Source organism: Lytechinus pictus, chromosome 19 (genome assembly GCF_037042905.1).
Source record: "Lytechinus pictus isolate F3 Inbred chromosome 19, Lp3.0, whole genome shotgun sequence".
Taxonomy (NCBI): domain Eukaryota; kingdom Metazoa; phylum Echinodermata; class Echinoidea; order Temnopleuroida; family Toxopneustidae; genus Lytechinus; species Lytechinus pictus.
The window spans coordinates 8,890,949-8,910,390 of record NC_087263.1 but is presented as its reverse complement, the minus strand read 5'-3'; the positions used below and the strand labels follow the sequence as shown (position 1 = coordinate 8,910,390).

Here is a 19,442-nt window from a genome sequence, read left to right as displayed (position 1 = left end):
CAATTTTTCAGCTCGCGCTTTGCGCTCGCATCAATTGCATAGTTTTATACCCATACCGTTTATTTCAAAAAGTGCTAAGAATGTCAATTTTTTAGGTCGGAATGGCAAAACATTTTAAGGTCGCGCTTCGCGCTCGCATTATCTAAAAGTTGAAATATGTATGAAGGTATCGTCTTTAATGTCTATCCGCAAATCGTCCTTAATAGGTCCCTTTTCGATCAAGCCAAAACCCATATACAATTTCTGCTCGTTCTTCGCGCTCGTAGTAATTACCTAGGTACATACGCCCAGAATATTCAATTTCCAGGACAAAATACATGAAATTCCAAAAAATTTCAGCTCGCGCTTAGCGCTCGCACTATTCAAATAGGGCTTATGAGAATATTACATTATTTAAATGATGTTTTATAAGAATAAAGCCCGGAAATAAAGCTAAGAAATGGCTGTTCGTTAGGACATCGGCGTTTTGCCCCCCCCCCCCAAATTTTTCACGACTAAGAAAATGGGGAGAAAAGGAAAGGATAAGTGTGAAATATAGGCCTACAATTTTTCAAATGTTATGTCAAAATCTATCACAATCTTTGATTTTTGTAATTAGAATGTCAAAATTTTTGCTCGCTCGCTTGCAACTTCTTATTAATTAGACGCGATATGCCGTATCAAGCCCCCTCAAAATGTATGGCCCATTACGCCACTGAGACAACCCCTTCAAAGAAACAAACAAAAATCAACTTGAGGGGCCGATCGGGGAAAATATGGGTGAAATTTTTTTTCGGGAGCTGGATCCGTCCTTGTCTTGGTCATGAAAAATTATGGAAACGCTTCCTTATGTCCCCTCCACTAAAAAAAAAAAACTGCTCCAAAACCCCCTTGTTTTGTATTCTTTTTCTTCCTTCCGGTTGGAACTTGGATTCGAACCTCTCGCTGCAGAACGAGGCAGACTGTCGTCTTACTCACTGAGCTAGCAGGATTTATTGAAAGCATAGGGGCTTCATCACGGTTATCAACCGATATTACGACTAGTCTACTCTCCAAGAGTATTGGGTATCTATTTTTCTGACTAAATAAACCGATGCCACTGGTAATTACACATACTCGAGATTTTGACGGTTAAAATTCTTTCGGTGCCTGCTCACTTTTCACTCGCCGCCCTAAATACGCTCCGTGCCCGGGTGGTCGCTGTCTGGGGCGCCGATATAATCGAGCGGTCGCCGTCGAACGATTTAGGTAAAAAAATTGAACTCGTTGGATCATAGACCGGTGGCCGGTGGGAGATCGCCAGGGAATCGGTGGGTCGTCAGCCGATTACAGCTCGACGCTAAACAGGAAAGTTCCCCGATTTGACCCACATTTGGCCTTTAGTAGTGGGTAATCGACAGGGCACTGCTCGCGGCAACCGATAAGTCTTCTACAAAAATCGTTGGGCGATGACTAAATTCCAGCGGCGCACGAGTAGGCTAATAATCGTTCGGCGCTGGTCTGAGTTGTGAATGAAGCCTTAAACCTGTCCAAGGGTCGAGCTGCCAGCGACACAACCGGCATTCCCTAAAGTACACAACCAAGGTCCTACCCATGGAGGATTATTGTATTGTTACTGGAGGTTGATGAGAATTGCCCTGGTCCCAAAGACGGACTTATTAAAAATCAAATATGTGACAACCATAATTGACGTTTTGGTCGTATCTACACGGAAAACTAAAGAAAACTAAAGAGGTAATGAGGACATTTATATCGGCGCACGCGATTTACTTATATATTGTTGGAACGCCTTTGGCATACATATTCTCTAAATAGGATTTAATAAATACATTGCCATTGCCTGGTTCCTATGCTCTATACTTCTTTTTACATCGAGGCCAATTAAAGGTTCTTTAACGAACCAGTCCATGTTCATGAACAGGTAGTCAGGCGTTGTGTCAGCTCGTTGCACTTCAATGGGCCATTTCTTGCTGCATGGATTGTGCCAGGTCGCCGCCCTTTCACAAGGTACCAAAATAGTTATTTGAATGATGATTCCAGTGAAAAACAATTATAATGACGATTTTTTTTCAGCACGTGTGAAACCAAACTAGAATCACGGACGCTAATCACAAATTCTACTCCGGAGGTGAATTCCAGTTTAGTTTCACTCAAATTACGGTACGAATTTTACGTCTGAAAGGGTTGACCTCCATAACATCTTTTGGAGGGCGGAGCTTGTGTGACCTTTCATGTACTTCCATAGAATGCACTCATTGTAGTTTGTATTTGCGATGCAGTGCTTAGATTGACAAGTCACCAAGGACACAATACCGCCTTCGCTCAGGAATTCGAATTCAAATAATAATTTTCGAGTGAACCAATGCATTGCAATGGTACGATGATTCTATAGACGAATTGCAATCATCAGTACAATGATGATTCAAGATTCACGTATGTAAGGGCCCGTAGTCGGATGTTTATAATCAAATAATGAGTGATAACCATATCTGTTTTTTTCCCATCTATTTAGAAACAATAAAACCAGAAAATAATTATATGCACATTTTAGAGTTGATGATGTCCCTCACTCACTATTTCTTCTGTTTTTTATTATTTGAAATAAAAAATAAATTTTTATTTCAATCCTAACAGATTTGACAATACGGACCCAACTTGACTGAACCATAAAATGTCAAACAATGGTAATTCCACATGTTCAGAAGGATATAAAAAATTGTTTCGAAGGGCAATGAGGAGAAAATTAGAATATTTCATTTTTCATATAACAAAATACAACAGAAATAGCGAGTGAGTGATGCCATCAGTCCCCTCATTTGCGTACCGACCGGGATGTGCATATATGTAACTGTTTAGCGAAACAAGTGTCATAACTTTCTTATTTTACATCCGATTTCGATGAAACTTTCAGTGTTATACTTGTTGGATTTTCTCTTTTTATTCAAATCAATTTTTCTTTGGGGGGGGGGGGAGGGACTTGTCCTTAAACCCTATATATGCTGGGGTATTTTGGGAATTCATATGGCCGGGGGGGGGGGGGGGGGGCTTGAGATCTCGGCCGTTGATCGCGCCGAAAATTGGCACGCAGGTTGTCTGGGACATAATCTTCAACTCTTTTTGGTGTTTTTAGCAAACGTACATGACAACGATTGCGATCTAATATCAATTTCTTATGTCTTATATTGTTTTTTGCAATTTCCTATGTATTTCCTTCTTTTTTTTTACCTTTTGTTTTTCATTGTTTTTTTCAATGAACTTTGTCGGGACGCTTTTGAGATCATAAAAAAGCATAAAACAAATCCATTTGAAAACACAATTTGCATTGACTTTGTACACGAATCACGTTTTTGAGCAATTTTCGGTCTGATATGCACTTACAAAATGTTGCGTAATTTCGGAACCGCGTCGCAAAATCGGTCTCAAAAGTTGCGTAAGACTTAAAAGTAAAAAGTCAGCGAGCGGCGCGGTCATAAAAAAAAAATTGCGCGGCGAAAATATTGCGCGAATCGTTGAGGGTGGGGGCCTCCGACGCCAACTTCGGCCTGGAAAGGGTTAAGTGCTACAATTGCGCTTCCTTTTTTAGAGTATACGAACACCGTACAAACGACCTCATCATACCATGTATTGCTATGTTGAAAAATCGTTTTTTTTTTTACGGCGATCGTAAGTATTTGTGACAGTAGCATAAGTTGTCTGTCTCCTTTACCCCATCTTCACTTTGCCACGGACACCAGGTTACACGGGCCTAACTACAACTGGCTGGCGAAAGATTTTCATTAGAGCCAACCCATAGCTCAATTTTCAAATTTGATATTGCTGATTGACAAAAATGAATGAATATAATTGACAATCTAACACTGATTCTAGGGAGGTACCTACTGAATTTCCTTTTTCAAAATTGGAAAGATACATCACTACCTTGGAACTATTTTTTACTGGCGGAAAAATTAGGGCCATTTTACTCTCTCAAGTGATGAATTTGATCCCATCAGGTGTAGTCTTCATATTAAAATGCTGATTTAGATTTAAAATGAGCCGGTCGAGATACTCTTTTCTGGTCAGATATGGAATGTCAGACATTTTATCCTATCCACTAGTAGTAAACATTCAACCTTCGAATTTCCTCCTTATTTTTTTATGAATTCCTTTTTTAAGTGCCACTTTAACACACGGGTCTATGGGAAATGAATTAGGCCTAAGATACCTATACCAAGACTATAGCCTATTACGAGGGGAATTCCCTAGTGGATGAAATACCAGCCCAAACTCTTCAGTAGCAAATTATTTTCACTAGTATGCATGTTTCAATCATCAAGAGGTCCAAAAACTGAACTTAATGGTTATGTGCAAGGCTATAGAGGGGTTTATCAGGTAACGAATTGTGATTAGTAGTTCTGTGTTTGTATACCGAGGCTAGAGGCTGTGTAGGCTAACGTTAGTCTCTGCGTTTCATGTTTTCGTATACCAACGAGCACTGCTGTATTCGTGTATAGCACCCATTACAATACTAAACATTAGATAGTCCATGAAATTGTGAAAATTGTTCGTGGGGAAGGGATGGAGAAGAGAGAACCTTAGAATGTAACTGAAGAATGGTGGATTCAAGAGGAAGGCGGGAGGAAGGATGGTAGAGAAAAGCATAGTAAGTATGTCTGCGGGGGAGGGGTGAGAATGAGTGCTACTGACTGATATCTTTTTCTAACTTTTACTTATTTCTAGCCCCCACCCCTTTAGAATGCAAGACATCTAACCCCCCTCTCTCTCTCTCTGTTCCACCCCTTGTCATAGGAAGATGTGAATGTATATTATGCTTGTATGTTAATTATCATCTCTTTTTAATGTTATCTCATTTAACTCATGTAAATCTGGTATTTATATTATGGGCAGTTCTTGCATCCAGATATGCACACTATGCATATCTACACTTTTGCATTATAGGACTTTGGGTCCTACATGGTATCCATTGTTGAACTATATATAAAGGCAGGTAGGATGTGTGTAAATCCTTTAATAGGGCACTAGACATATAGAAGTAATGTTAAAATTGGTCATTACATAACACATATGTTTATTTCATGCATTTCTGTGTTATAAAGTGAGTGTACAGATGTTAAAGAAAAGCAATTAGTAATGCAATTTAAAAAGAAACCTTCATGTGTCATATAATAAAGGTTACACGGGCCTAACTAGAATTGGCTGGCGAAAGATATTCATTCGAGCCAACCCATAGCTCAATGTTTAAATTTGATATTGCTGATTGACAAAAACGAATGAATATGATTGACAATCTAACACTGATTCTAGGGAGGGTACCTCCTGAACTTCCTTTTTTCGAAATAGGAAAGATATATCAATACTTTGGAACTATTTTTTTTACTGGCGGAAGAATTAGGGCCATTTTACTCTCTCAAGTGATGAATTTGATCCCGTCAGGTGTAGTCTTCATAAATGCTGATTTTTAAAATGAGCCGGTCGAGGTACCCTTTTCTGGTCAGATATGGAATGTCAGACATTTATCCTATGCACTGGTAGTAAACATTCAACCCTCGATTTTCCTCCTTATTTTTTATGAATTCTTTTTAAGTGCCACTTTAACACACGAGTCTATGGGAAATGAATTAAGCCTTTGATACCACCAGTAATCGCTTGCACTTGACGATAGATGGCGTTTATCTCATTCTATATTTTCACTCGCATGCAGGGCGCACTCCTCTGAATATATTTTCCAAGTGAAACTTAAGTCAAACAGAAAAAAAGGAAAATTTATATCAAAAGTCCAGCTATTCAAATTGGTTTATAGGGGATGTCTTCTCCCTTTCTCCGATAGAGTTTTCAGTAATTTAGTATATTCAAATTTTACACAATGAGCAGGACGGTCCGTCGTATCAAAATAAGAATGGTCTTTCCTACTTCTCGTCATCCTCTAATCCTTTATTGGAGTTATTTTCCCCAATTATTTCTTTAATAATATACATTAAAATAGTTTGTTCACTTCTGGAAATACAAAAAAACATAACACAGAATTATAAATATATCCAAAATACTTCATGTCACGAAGAACAAAGTGGTTTTGTTTCTACAAATTTTTTTTCTTCGTTTTCTTCAAACAATTAAATTGCTTCCCTTATCATGCTTATTCTCGGATATTAATCAGGAGATTACTCCTCTTTCTCTAATAACATATAAACTTTAGGGAATGTAAAGCATACAGGAATCTTCAGGGAAATTGTTTTTAACTTTCCCTATGCCCATGATACCGATAGCCCAAAGCAATTATAAAGAAGAGTGTGTTGATCAAAAAGAAACATCGCCAATTCTAAAAGCATTTGCAATCAGGAAATTGCTGATAAACATCAGAAGTTAAAAGTAGGATGATATTCAAAGGGATAAGTGATAATGGTAGGGATATAATATTACTCCACATTAATACACCATTTCTATCGGCGATTCTACGACGACTGACAAACTCCAATGCAACACCCCTTTTTGCTGTTTACATACAAATTATACATAACACTGGAAAGGAATTAGTTTGGACTGACATTAGATAAGAGCATTTGAAGACAGGATATTAGTGATAAATATCTAAAGCTTCATGAAGAACGGTATATCCACCCTTATATTCCGTTCAAGAAGGATAATGATGGGGAGGTATAATTTCTCCAGATTAATACACAATTCAAATGGTCCAGTGCTATGTTCCCTTTCTTATTTAGAAAAAAAAAAGTTTACCCTGACAGAAACATTTTCTAAAAAAAAATTATACGAAGTATTGGTGAAAGTTTTAGGAAAATCCGTCAATGATAAGTTATAAGAAAAATTCAACCATTTGATGTATTGTGAATTAAAAAAAAACAACGAAATGTCATTAAATAATGAAAATCGGTATTATTGTACTATTATATGCTTTTCACACTGCATTTCCTTAACCCCGGACTATCCTTAACCCCATACTATCTTTTTTTTGATTCACACTGTCTTTCTTAACCCCATACTATCTGCTCAGCCGGGGATAATGCATTAACCCCGGACTATCCCTCAGCTCATGAATATTGATGATTTTACCATACAGAGCGTGATTAATGTGCAATTCGAATTCCGTGATTGGCTAAATGCTTAGCCCCACTTTCCTTAGCCCTGTTCGTTTTCACACTGCATTCTCTTAGCACCGCAATTGCGGTGCTAGCACCACAATAAGCCGGCTAACCCTGCTTTTTTGCAGGGCCAGATAGTACCGTACTATTTACCGTGCTAGCCCACTTTGCTAAAACGTAGTGTGAAAACGAAGTGGGCTAAGCTTAACCCCGGGAAATTGGTGGGGCTAAGACCCCCCTTAGCCCCTCCAATTTCCCGGGGTTAAGGAAAAAAAGTGCAGTGTGAAAAGCATATTAGTATATCAACAGACAAATTATTTCACACCCTCTCCCGAAAGAAGAATAATCACGAATCCTTAAAACATTGAAATTTATGCATTTTATACGACATAACATATAGGGCAGCTGCTGGTATGTGACGTCACATATACAAAATCTAATAACTTTCTTAATCTTTAATGGATTTCTGTCAAACCTTCACCAATAATTTTTATCATTATTTTTTCTTCTATTTTTACAATAGCCTTTTCGTCAGGGTGAACTTTCCCTTTAAATGATGCGAAGCTATGCCAAAAGAAATTCCCCTACTTCATGAACTTATTTCTTCTTCGTATTCTTATTTTTTTGTCAGTAATAAAGACAATAACTGAGGCGTACAATCATGTGTGTGTGTCGGGAGGGGGGGGGGGGGTCCCGCAACCGAAAATAAAAAATATTCTAGGATATTGTGTTTTAACCATATTTCCGAAACGAGGTATAAGGTTACAAAGTTGGCTTCACGTAAACCGATGTAGATCGACAGTGAGCCTTCATCTTAAAGACTTTCTCGTTTTTTTTTAACAACTTCTCTTAATTTACCTTTAAATTCGTAATGAAATCATGCTATTTCCATGAATAAATTTATGCGAGGCACATACTGTATAGGTGGAAACATATCCACATCATTTATACCTGACAATTTCCCAGTGGTCTGGCTATTCAAGTCATCCGGTATTACGGCCAGGGACATCGATCAGAGTCCATAACAAGCAATGCGCACATTGATATGAACAAGCAACGGAATCGGAGCTATATATTTGAGCTTGGAGGAATTGGTGGATTAATCAGGTTATGAACATCCTCATCTGGACCTACTTGTTATTTTGCCAGTCACCATCGCCAAATTGGCAATTGGGTTCTTGAAGAAAAGGTGGCTTGGGCGTTACTTATTTACCCGCTTTTTGCATTTTGTCTTCTAAATTATTTGTCTTCTTTTGTTTGGTTGTTCTCTACATTCTGTTTCCGCTTTTCCTTAACCTTCTCCTTCTTCTGGCTGTCTTCTTCTCCTTCCTCGTCGTCGTCGTCGTGGTGGTCTTCTTCTTCCTCTTCCTCCTCATCCTCCTTCTTCTTCTTCTTCTTTCCCTTCTTCTTCTTCTTCTTCTTCCTCCTCCTCCTCCTCCTCTTCTTCTTCTTCTCCTTGTACTTCTTCTAGTTCTTTTTATTCTTATCATCTCAAAAGGGCCACTGATAGTGCAGATGTTGGATATCCATGCGTCGCATAAATTGCAGTAATCCCCCCAAATGATAATTATCACCCGTAAATCCACACAAACCTTGGAAAAAAAAATATAGGCTACAGTCATGCACAGAATATATGGTATATGCCGTCTATCAATCATCATCGAGTACACTGTAAAACATATTGGGTAAAATTTTAACAAGCACGAGGGTAATTATGTGTCCAACCAATTTTGGGCAGTATATTACCCATTGCGGGAAGCATATTGTCCAGTAAGGTTAATAAATAAGCAGCAATTGCTTTAGAGTGGGCAACAGTTTCATCACAATGGATAAATAAAAATGCCCACCCCCCCAAAAAAAAAGCCCAATGTTGGTTGGACACATAATTACCCTCATGAATCATTTGTACCCAATATTTTTTTTAGAGTGTATAAGTGTTTTATGTGATTTAACAACATTGGACATGCAAGACTCCCTCAGTAATGTCAGTGATTACTTCATCAAACTAACAGCCAAATTTCGACGGATTGCTATATCATTTTCCAACAGGAAGATTGATGAATGTTCGTAGTATTTCAATGAATAAATGAAATGAAATTGCTATATGTAGATAAACATGGATGAGAACGAAACAAATCAATCACCTTTTTTCCTTTCATGACTGTTTCATTCTATTCCTTTATCTATTTTTGACAAAAACATGAACCGCAGGATCAAGAACAACAACAGCAACGAATTTTCTCCGCTTCTCCTCTTTCAGCCCGGATCTTTATAGCGCCATCTGTCAAAACAAGCCAATCCCATGATCCATATTTACGATCCTTTGCCGTATCTAGCAGAAATTTCATTTTCTTGAGGTAAATGTAATGACATTCATGGATCTATATATTGGAATCTTCGAGGATGCTAAAAGGTTATTGAACCAATGGACGTAAAGGTCCATGGTAATCACTGGCGTACCTAGGATTTTCCAAAAGGGGGGCAAATTTTTTGGAGGATATTTCGTCCGCGAAAAAATTTGACAAGCAAAAAAAAAAAGGACTTCAACCACAAATAAAGGATTTCTTACCACAAACAAATTTGACAAGCAAAAAAAAAAAAAAAAAAGGTCTTCAACCACAAATAAAGGATTTCTTACCACAAAAAAATTTGTCAAGCAAAAAAAAAAAAAGGTTTTCAACCAAAAAAAAGGATTTCTTACCAGAAAAAAATTGACAAGCAAAAAAAAAAAAAAAAGTCTTCAGGTTCAGTAGAGGGGGTACACGTCTGTTTTCATTGCATTTTTACATTATAAATTATTAATTTGGCTTCTCAAAAGGGGGGAGGGCACGTCCCCTGGATCAGTTGTGACTCGTCAGGGGGGGGGGCAGGGATACGTCCCCTGCATGAGTTGTGACTCGTCAGGGGGGGGGGCAGTCTGCCCCCCTGGTACGCCTTAGGTACGCTAGTGATTGTAATGCACTAGTTCATGCTGAATGTTGAATGTAGACAACAATGCTAAAAATTAATGTACATGTACAATGTCTGGCGAGCCCAGAAAATCAAACTATACTGGATGTAATATGTTATCACCTCACTTCACCATTAAACTTCAAAATTTGAACACTTTTATATATTTCAATTTCTGGTGGATTTACTTAATTTTTAGCACCATTGTATATGAATGCTCTCTTTATTAACCAGAATGATGGCTAATGCTTACTGGTTCCTCAGGGTATATCATATACCTGGATCAGAGGTTCCTTTTCGTCACATGCCGATCACTCACAAAAACACCATTAATGAGAGGCTACCATCTTGATCGGATATTTTCAACATATGATCTGTTTTTGAGGGGCTTACCGATACAAACTTTGCTTTTTTAAGTCCGTCATTTTCATTTTCATATATGTCAACTATGACTTGTAATTTTCAATTATTTGATTATCAAAATGTGTTTTGGGACTACGACTTATTTATTTACCGATCACTTTTGTGTATTATTTGTAACTGAAGTATCTATGATGACGTTATATTCTGCTTAGTATATTATGCATATGCTTGTTGTTATATTCACTCTCTGAAAATGAGAATAAAATAAATTGAACGGAGGGTTAATTAGAGGCGTGCGCCCACGCGGTCGAAACACTTTTTTTTGTTTTGAATGATATTTTATTTTCTTCCTCTTTCAAATCAATAAGTTGACAATCACAATTCATATAAATAAATATTCTTTGCATCTATACAATCAATAAACAATCAAACAAATAAATATATCAATATCAATGAGATTACAAATATTTTTAAAAATTATTACAAATGAAATTAAACTGCCAAATTTCTCTTCTATGACAATGTGAAACATTTTTTTTCCCCCCAAAAGTACATAATATAGCATAAAATTATTTCAATATTTTTTATTTTAAAATTATGTCAAGTCAAATAAACTACTTTTTTCATGAAACTCTATGCTCCTTTAAGAGGAAGATTAAATATATATAATCTTTCACTCACCCACGCACCCTCACACACATACACGCACACAAAAACCCTCACGCACACACATCATACAACAGGTAGCACATCCGTTCTGGTCTGTCGATCTGTAACTTTGTATCATTGAGAAAAAAAAAATAATAAAATAAAATAGAATACGATAAATGATAAGTCAAAGAAATGCACCAATTTGTTCCCATTTTCTTAAGTGTACTCCCAAATTCCCTGTTTTCTTGGCTATATTATATTCTTCTTTTCTGTAACCTTTAATCATATCTGTTGTTTTTTGTACGGACGGTGGTTCGCCCTTTTCTCTGGAAATAAAAATTATATGTTTTAGCAGAAAGATTATACAGTTTATTGCATGTATTCTCACACATTTACCAGATAGACCGATGAAAATTGTTTTCCAATCATCAATCCTAACTTCCTTTAAATGAAGCTTTTTGATGACCTCCTTCCATAACTGTTTAACCTTTAAACAATCTAAAAATAAATGTTGGTATGTTTCTACCTGTTGTTTACAAAAAGAACAAAAATTGTCTGACTCAAAACCAAATTGGAAGAGCTTTTCTTTTGTATACACTACCCCATGTAATAGTTTGTACTGAAACTCCCTTTGTTTACTACATATAAAAGCATTCTTCAATCTTGTAAAGGTTTCTTTCAACTCCCCTATTCCAAGATCATATTCACAATGTCCATCATAAACCTTTAGAGTGTACTCTTTTTGAAATTGCTCAATAAAGTAATTATATATATATCTGGCTTTTAAATCCATAAATTTATGTAGGTAACCAAAGATCTTCAGTTCTATTTGAAAATTTTCACTATCTATAACTATAAAATCACTTTGTATCCATTCTTTTTTAATCACAGAAAAAATTCTTTGAATCATCAGCAGATTATCAGCAGTGTAACCCCGGTTATGGAAATATGAGACTGGTCTTAGTTGACCTCCTACAATAATATCTGATGCTTGAAATATACCTTTCCGAAAGAGTTCAACATCAAAAAAACGGTTTATTATGAAGACATATAAATCTGTTGTTAAAAATCACAGGATTGATCTTGTTTTCCTCAAAGTTTCTACATTGATCCAAATCTTGCCATGCTTTCAACATATCTTTATAAAATATTGGTATACCTTGTAAGTCTATTTTATTTGCATCATAATTACAAAGAAATATACTCCGGCCTCCCAATAATCTAAAGAAGTAGTCAAAGGTTACTTTCCAACCTAAATATTTCTCACCGTATAGCAGCCTTTTAATCCACATAATTCTCTGAGTTTTAATGAAAACTTCAAAATTAGTTACTTTGAGTCCCCCTGCACAATAATCTTGATATAGAATTTTCCGTTTTATTCTGTCATTTCCACCCCAAATGAAATTAAAAGAAATCTTTTCAATTTCTTTAAAGATATTTTGAGGAACTGAAATAAGAGAAGAAACATAATTTAATTTTGAAAATACATGCATTTTTAACAATCTAATTTTACCAAACATTGTCAGATCTCGTTGCATCCACCATCCAATTAATCTTTTGATTTTACTCAAAATTTCTTTATAATTTAGGTCATCTTTTATTTTGGAGTCTCGTGAAAAATATACCCCTAAAATTTGTATATATTGCATTCTATGTCCAAACAGAGGTAAAACCGGCCTATCACATTCTTCCCCCAACCACATAAAATTTGTCTTATCCATGTTTATTTTCAAACCACTCAATTTCTCAAACTCTCCGAAGACTTTCTTCACCCTATTAACTGAGTACGTGTCTTTTAGAAACAATGTACAATCATCTGCGTACAATACTTGTTTTATTTTTCTTTCACCAAACCCAATCCCTTCAATACCCGGATCATTTCGAATAGAATTAGCAAGTAATTCAATAGCTATAATAAATAAATAAGGAGAGAGGGGATCTCCTTGTCTTACTCCTCTTTTAACCTCAAAATATCCAGTTGAGTGTCCCCCATTCATCACACAGCTACTAACATCATTATAAAGAATTCTAACCCAAGAGCACAATACTTTACCAAAACCAAAAGATTCCAATGCTTTAAATAGAAGTCTATGTGATATACAATCAAATGCTTTTTCGAAATCTACAGCAATTACAAATCCTACTGGCTGATACAAGGATTGAAAGAATACATCGTCTATTAACCTCACTGCCTCTCCAATATTCCTATCTTTAACATACCCTACTTGGTCAAAATGAATAATGTCCCCTAGTACCTCTTTTACCCTTTTAGCTAAAACTTTTGACAATATTTTGTAGTCTACATTAAGAAGTGTTATTGGTCTGTAGTTTTTCATATACAAATGATCTTTTCCATCCTTTTCAATTAGGGTAATTACTCCCTGTCTCTGCGAGTTTGATAACATTTCTGTATCAAAACTTTCATTAAATGCTTCAACAATAAATTTCCCTAAAATTGGCCAAAACGTAAAATAGAATTCAGCTGTAAAACCATCATTACCTGGTGACTTATTCCATTTCATTTCCTTTACCGCTTTATAGCATTCTTCAAATGATATTGGCCCTTCACAAAAATCCTTATTTTCTTCACTCAACTTGGGCAATTCATTAAAAAAAAAAAAAAAAAAAAAAAAAACACGGTGCTCTCCGGGGGATATTAACGCCCTCTGTTGGCTGACAGAAGATGAACAAACGATAAATCTCAACTGAAATCAACCGAAAAAAAATCAGCACCGCGAGCCCCAATGGGAGAGCCCCATTAAAAGCATGCTCTATTTCTTCAGGATGCAGCACATGTCAGGTACATAATGTGAAAAGAGACTGACCATGCAGAATAAATGTCACAGCTGTATGGCAGGCAAAATATGCCATTAATAGCTTAATCGATTTCAGGCCATCACTCTTGGTGCAGAGGTATTTTAACGCTACATTGGAGGAAAGTGCGTTATTAGAAGACAGACCCGGCTCCAGCATCGGAAAAAAAATCATAATTAAAGCATTTAAAATAATCATACCAATAGTTAACCAAAACAGCCATCACATTTTTTCTTTAAAATCTTGGCGAGATTTCCATCTAGATGCCTGGCATGTCAAATTACATTTTTTTCTATACCCGCTCTCAATTTTAAATGTATTAAATACTCAACCAAATACATGTATATGATATACGTCCAAAATATACTGCGGGATTAAAACGTGAGCATAAAGTGTTCTGTTGTCTACATACATATTTGAACTAACCCTAATGCATGCAAAACTCCAATTCGGAAAGTTAACTGCAAAGGTTGGCATATGTAGTTATTAATTTACCTAACGAAATACTGCTCATTTTGTGTACTGATTTTTTTGGGCCTTGCTTGCCATATCAGTGCTTTATAGCATGATGAGAAGCTACCCCTCGGGAATGATTTGTAATTAGAACAATTACCAATGTGTGGGGAATTTGCTCTATCTTACGAAATATAAAAAAAAGGAGCGGGGGGAAAAGAGAACGGCAGGATTTTGAGGGTCTATGCTGCATAATATCCTTTACTACAGCTGAAGTATCTGGTGATGTTTCGAAGTTATTAACAAGATAAAAATGGTTTGCACAAGATGCTGGTGTCAGTGAAAGCAATTATTTGCCGTGTCACAAGTAAAAAGTGCGTCTCCCCAGGGTCCCGTAACAAAAAAGGTAAGTCTCAATCGCTAAATAAATTGACCTATCAGGACCATCGTTGCATGCGCATTTCGCTCAGTAGACTGACCAGGAACCAATCAGAATTGCTCTTTCAAATTAGCGAGTAAGCGCTAACCGTTGTGTTACGGAGCCCTGGTGACTGTTGTAATTTGTGTGTAATATGATACAGTCATAACAACGAAACCGACTCCATACAGGCCTAAAGTCGGTTTCGTCTATGGGACGTGCATCTAGTTTGATAGTGCAATGTCGTACAGATGATGAGGGGGGGGGGGAATTCACGACATATGAAAATGCAGGAGATCCTCCCCCCAAAAAAAGGAGGGGAAAGGGATTAAATGCGACACATTTACCTCAATACCATATCTTTCACAGAATTCGATCTAGAAGGGTCTTAACGTGTTCTCTAGCAGCTTGGTAGAAAATTTACTACCTGAGCTATGTCTGGGCCCCGTTGCATAAAAGTTACTAATATACTTTGCCATCCAATGGTAACCACTATGGTAACGATGACCAACAGCCAATCAGAATCAAGGATTCCATGCAAGTTACCATTGGATAGCAAATTTACTGATAGGGTAACTTTTCTGCAACGGGGCTCAGGTCACCTAATTACGATATTGTTGGAATACCTATACGTGGGGGATCCAATGTGCTTTTTATACTATTTTTGTTCACGAACATTCATCATTCCAAATAATAATATTTTAATTACACAGGAATACTCCCCCAGAACTAATTGGTCACTTACGTAACTAACAATTTAGCGTGGTTCAGTAACCAGAAGTGACATAACTTTGGATAAAGGTAGGCCAACAGGGAAGGCTATTGTAATGAAGACGATGATGTAAGGGCTCTTTAGATCTTATCAGATTCTATAAAAAATATAACAACAATCTGCTTTGCGATATCCAAGTGTACTACCAAGCATGATCTATTCGATGATCAAGAAAATGGCATCAAATTCTTTCTAGGAAGGGGGGGGGGGGTGGTTGAAGCCTGTTCATGATTAGTTTCCCTTTCCCTTTCACCAGCATACAGGTGACTGCCCGCGTGATGAACACCGATTGTACGATAAAAATTGGCAATCGTCGAGTTTCCTTTTGAGTAGTGATTTGGCAATCCGTAATGTAGTGTTTATATAACGAATAGGAACACGATCGAGGTTTTGAGTTCCTGCAACAGTTAAATCTGAGTTTTTATATTAGAATCGTCTGTTGAAAGTACATGTTATTCAACGTATGTATGCATGGACACGTAAACGTCACTTTAAAGGCAATGGGAATTACATGTTCCAACTCCAAAAAAGAATTAAAATAATTCAATTCAATTTCAATTCAATTCAATTCAATTCAATGTCTTTATTTCCATATTAGTAAAAAAATCAAATTCATATTTACAACACATAACATTATAAATGCATTTCTAGTCATTAAATATTTACATACATAAAGAGAGCAGAAAAAATGCATTTCATAATTCATGTACAATAATATAGTAGATGAGGAAAAAGGGGGGAACTAAAAAGCAAAGCTTGTGGGTTAAATGTTCCCCCCAGGAAAAAAAAATTTGTAGATTGTGTACACAAAGAAGATGATAAAAAAAGCGTTTAAACAGAGTAACAAAGCAAAAACAAAACAAACACATCCACACCACACAGTCAATCACACAGGCATGGGGGGAGGTATTTGTGCCTAGTCAATTGTGCCTGGAACAAGTCACTCTAAAATTTGTAAATGAAAAAAAAAAAGAGTGAGACGCATCAAATACCGGTAAAGCACAATGTACATACATATTATCCAATTATTAGAGAGGAAAAAAAATATATTTAGTGACTATAAGTAGATAGCAAGCTTGATTTACATTTTTGTTTAAAAGAGTTTAAATAGCTGCATGATGTAACATTCACATTCAGAGTATTCCATATCCGAGGACCTTGATGACGGATTAATCTCAGCGAGCGATCATTTTCTACTTTTGAATAGTGTAATTTTGAACTTTGTCGGGTAATGTAAGAATGAATATGCTTATTTTGTTGAAAAAATGAAGAGATATTGCTAGGTAATATTGTTTTTTTTAGTTTGAACATTAGAATAGCAGTTTGGCAAGTATGAATATCAAAAATATTCAACGTTTTAAGTCTAAAAAATATTGGTTGAGAATGGGCAAGGAAATGAGAAGATGTACAAATTCGTAAAGCCTTTTTCTGAAGTGTGTGCAAGGGTTCAAGTTTTGTTGAACCTGTCCCTCTCCATGCTATATTACAGTATTGTAAATAAGGAAGGATTAAAGAATTGTATAGCATTATCAGATATTTTTTTTCGGGAAGAATAGATTGAAGTTTAAATAAAATGCCTATACTTTTTGATACTTTCCTACATATTTCCAATCTATGCTCACTGAAATTAATCTTATCATCAAGGGTGACTCCAAGAAATTTAACATTTCTGGTCATTGTAAGATTGACATTATTCATAATTAAGGAAATATTCAATTGATTATGAACAGTATTTTTGTTTGAGAAATATAAAAAAATTGTTTTTTCATAGTTGACAATTAGTTTGTTTGCATTAAACCAGTTAGTAATTTTAATCAGTTCACTATTTGTTTTGTTTATTAAATTAAAAAGATTATGAACTGATGCAATAATTGTGGTGTCATCAGCAAATAAGATAAACTCAAAATTATATGCTATAATTATGTCCCAAAACAGTCAAAATATTTTTTTCCCCCTTCCTGTTTTTTTAAAAATCCTTGAAATATTACCCATTTTTTTTCCAAAGAAGAAATCCGTTGTCCGGCTTTGGGAGAATGATCTGTCTCAATGAAAAGCCAAAGCATGCGCTACGCCGACGGTTAAAAGTGGTAACAATGCCTCGATATCGGTAGCCCTGAAAGCTCAGTTAGCATGTTAGGAAAGGCACATGTCATGCAGGCCAGGGCCCCGGGATCAAATATTACTTTTCTCATATCTTTATGAGAATGGTCCTTTACGGCTTTTTTTTCAAGGCCTCCCATTTTTGACATCTGTAGACCACTTTCTTTGCCGATTTTGTATGTTTAATATATAGTCATGATCCCCATACAAACGTCATTGATTTTTAGGGTGCAGGGAGAAGCCGTCCACGGTCCACTAAGTTTGTACATCGTTTTAATGAAAAAAAAATGACAGAGCCGAGAATAAAGAAAAATAAAATATTGATACACGCCAAGGCAACTGCCCTGTAAGCATCCTGGCATCGTTCATGCAATTTTGTGGGGGGGGGGGGAGGGAGGGGGGGGGGGTTAGAAGTCATAACTTTGTTAAGATTAACAAAAGCATAATCTGATGTCTGATATCGTAATTTGAATTCCTTTAGTGCTTCTCCCTCGTCAACTCGAGAACTTGCTCCAATCCCCACCCAACTTCTAAAGCAGTGCAAGGATGTGCTCGGTCCAATTTATCGTTTGACCAAGCATTGCTTCCCGATTCCTTGAAGCATGCTCAGGACAAACTACTTATGAAGAAAAGTGAATTGAATGCTGGCTGATGAACTGAATATTTACGGACCAATTGCTAATCTAAATTTCCCATCTAAAGCCATTGGATGTGATAGATACAGTCTTATCTGTCATTGAACTACTTGAATCATAACATGCAATCCGCATATCGCAAAAACAATAGTTGTAAAACAGCTTTGTTAAAGGTTTGCAATGATCTCCTCCTTCGATTAGACTGTGGCTAAGAGGCAGTTCTTCTAATGTTGGATAACTCGGCAGCCTTTGACACGTCATCTCATGGTATCCTTCTCCGTCGGCTGCGCAGCAGATTTTGATTCACTGGCAGGTGCTGCTTAATTTGATTGAATCATACATCACTGGTTGTTTTCAGTCTTTTGTCATTGGAGACAAGAAATCTGCCAGCCAAGTACTGCTACGAGGAGTGCCGCAAGGTACAGTGTTGGCCCCCTTTCTTTTTACGATGTGCTCCTCACCCCACGAAGATTATCATCAGGGCACATGGATTTGATCATGCTATGTTTGCTGACGACACTCGGCTTTATGCCATAGTTAATCGTTATGACTGGTGGAATATGATTCATAAACTAGAATTGTGCCTGCAGGAAATATCAGCATGGTCATTTGAAAATGGACTTCCAATCAATGAAGGAAAAACTGAACTTTTTCACTTGTCTTCCCGTCATCAAATAAGAAGTTCGCTTTCTTCTGTCTCTTACACTCGATTCAGTCTGCAACCATCAAAGAGTGCAATGAAGCCAGGATTTATAATCAATTGACAATGTCTAGTCATTCTTATTCTTCTCGGGTCACTATATAAGACCTGTCCAGTGGAGGGTACAAGATCTGACTTTGGGGTTAAAGGACTCCAGATCTTCGGCAGTGCACGACTCTGGTACAATGTAGGAGGGGCAGACCTGAAGGTGTTGCATCGTCTGATCCTCCCCACACTCGGAAGCAATGTCCCCATCTATGCTGTATCCCCATTTCTGCATAAGAACTTTGCACCGTCCTGTCCCAGACCGTAGGCGATTAAGACATTGCCAGGTTGGCCATTCCTCACTTGAACCCGGGGGGGGGGGGACTCGCTAGGTCCATATGAAAGCTTGTCTAGTCATATAAACAAGATGTTGATTATCAGTTCTTATGGTTTACACAAAATTGGAAAATTAGGTGTCACTTTAATCAGGATACGTAAAGCAAGACCTATTCATGCATTTGTAATTAGC

At 36.8% G+C, this 19,442-nt stretch overlaps 1 protein-coding gene across 1 annotated transcript; it reads right to left on the bottom strand.

Moving 5' to 3' along the window:
• Nucleotides 1-8,312: 8,312 nt before the first annotated feature.
• Nucleotides 8,313-19,208, bottom strand: LOC135157666 (uncharacterized). The gene is made up of 2 exons (XM_064114062.1): nucleotides 19,065-19,208; nucleotides 8,313-8,540 (listed from the first exon to the last, which is right to left on the bottom strand). The coding sequence occupies exons 1-2, from the start codon at nucleotides 19,206-19,208 to the stop codon at nucleotides 8,313-8,315; spliced, it is 372 nt and encodes a 123-aa protein (XP_063970132.1).
• Nucleotides 19,209-19,442: the final 234 nt, after the last annotated feature.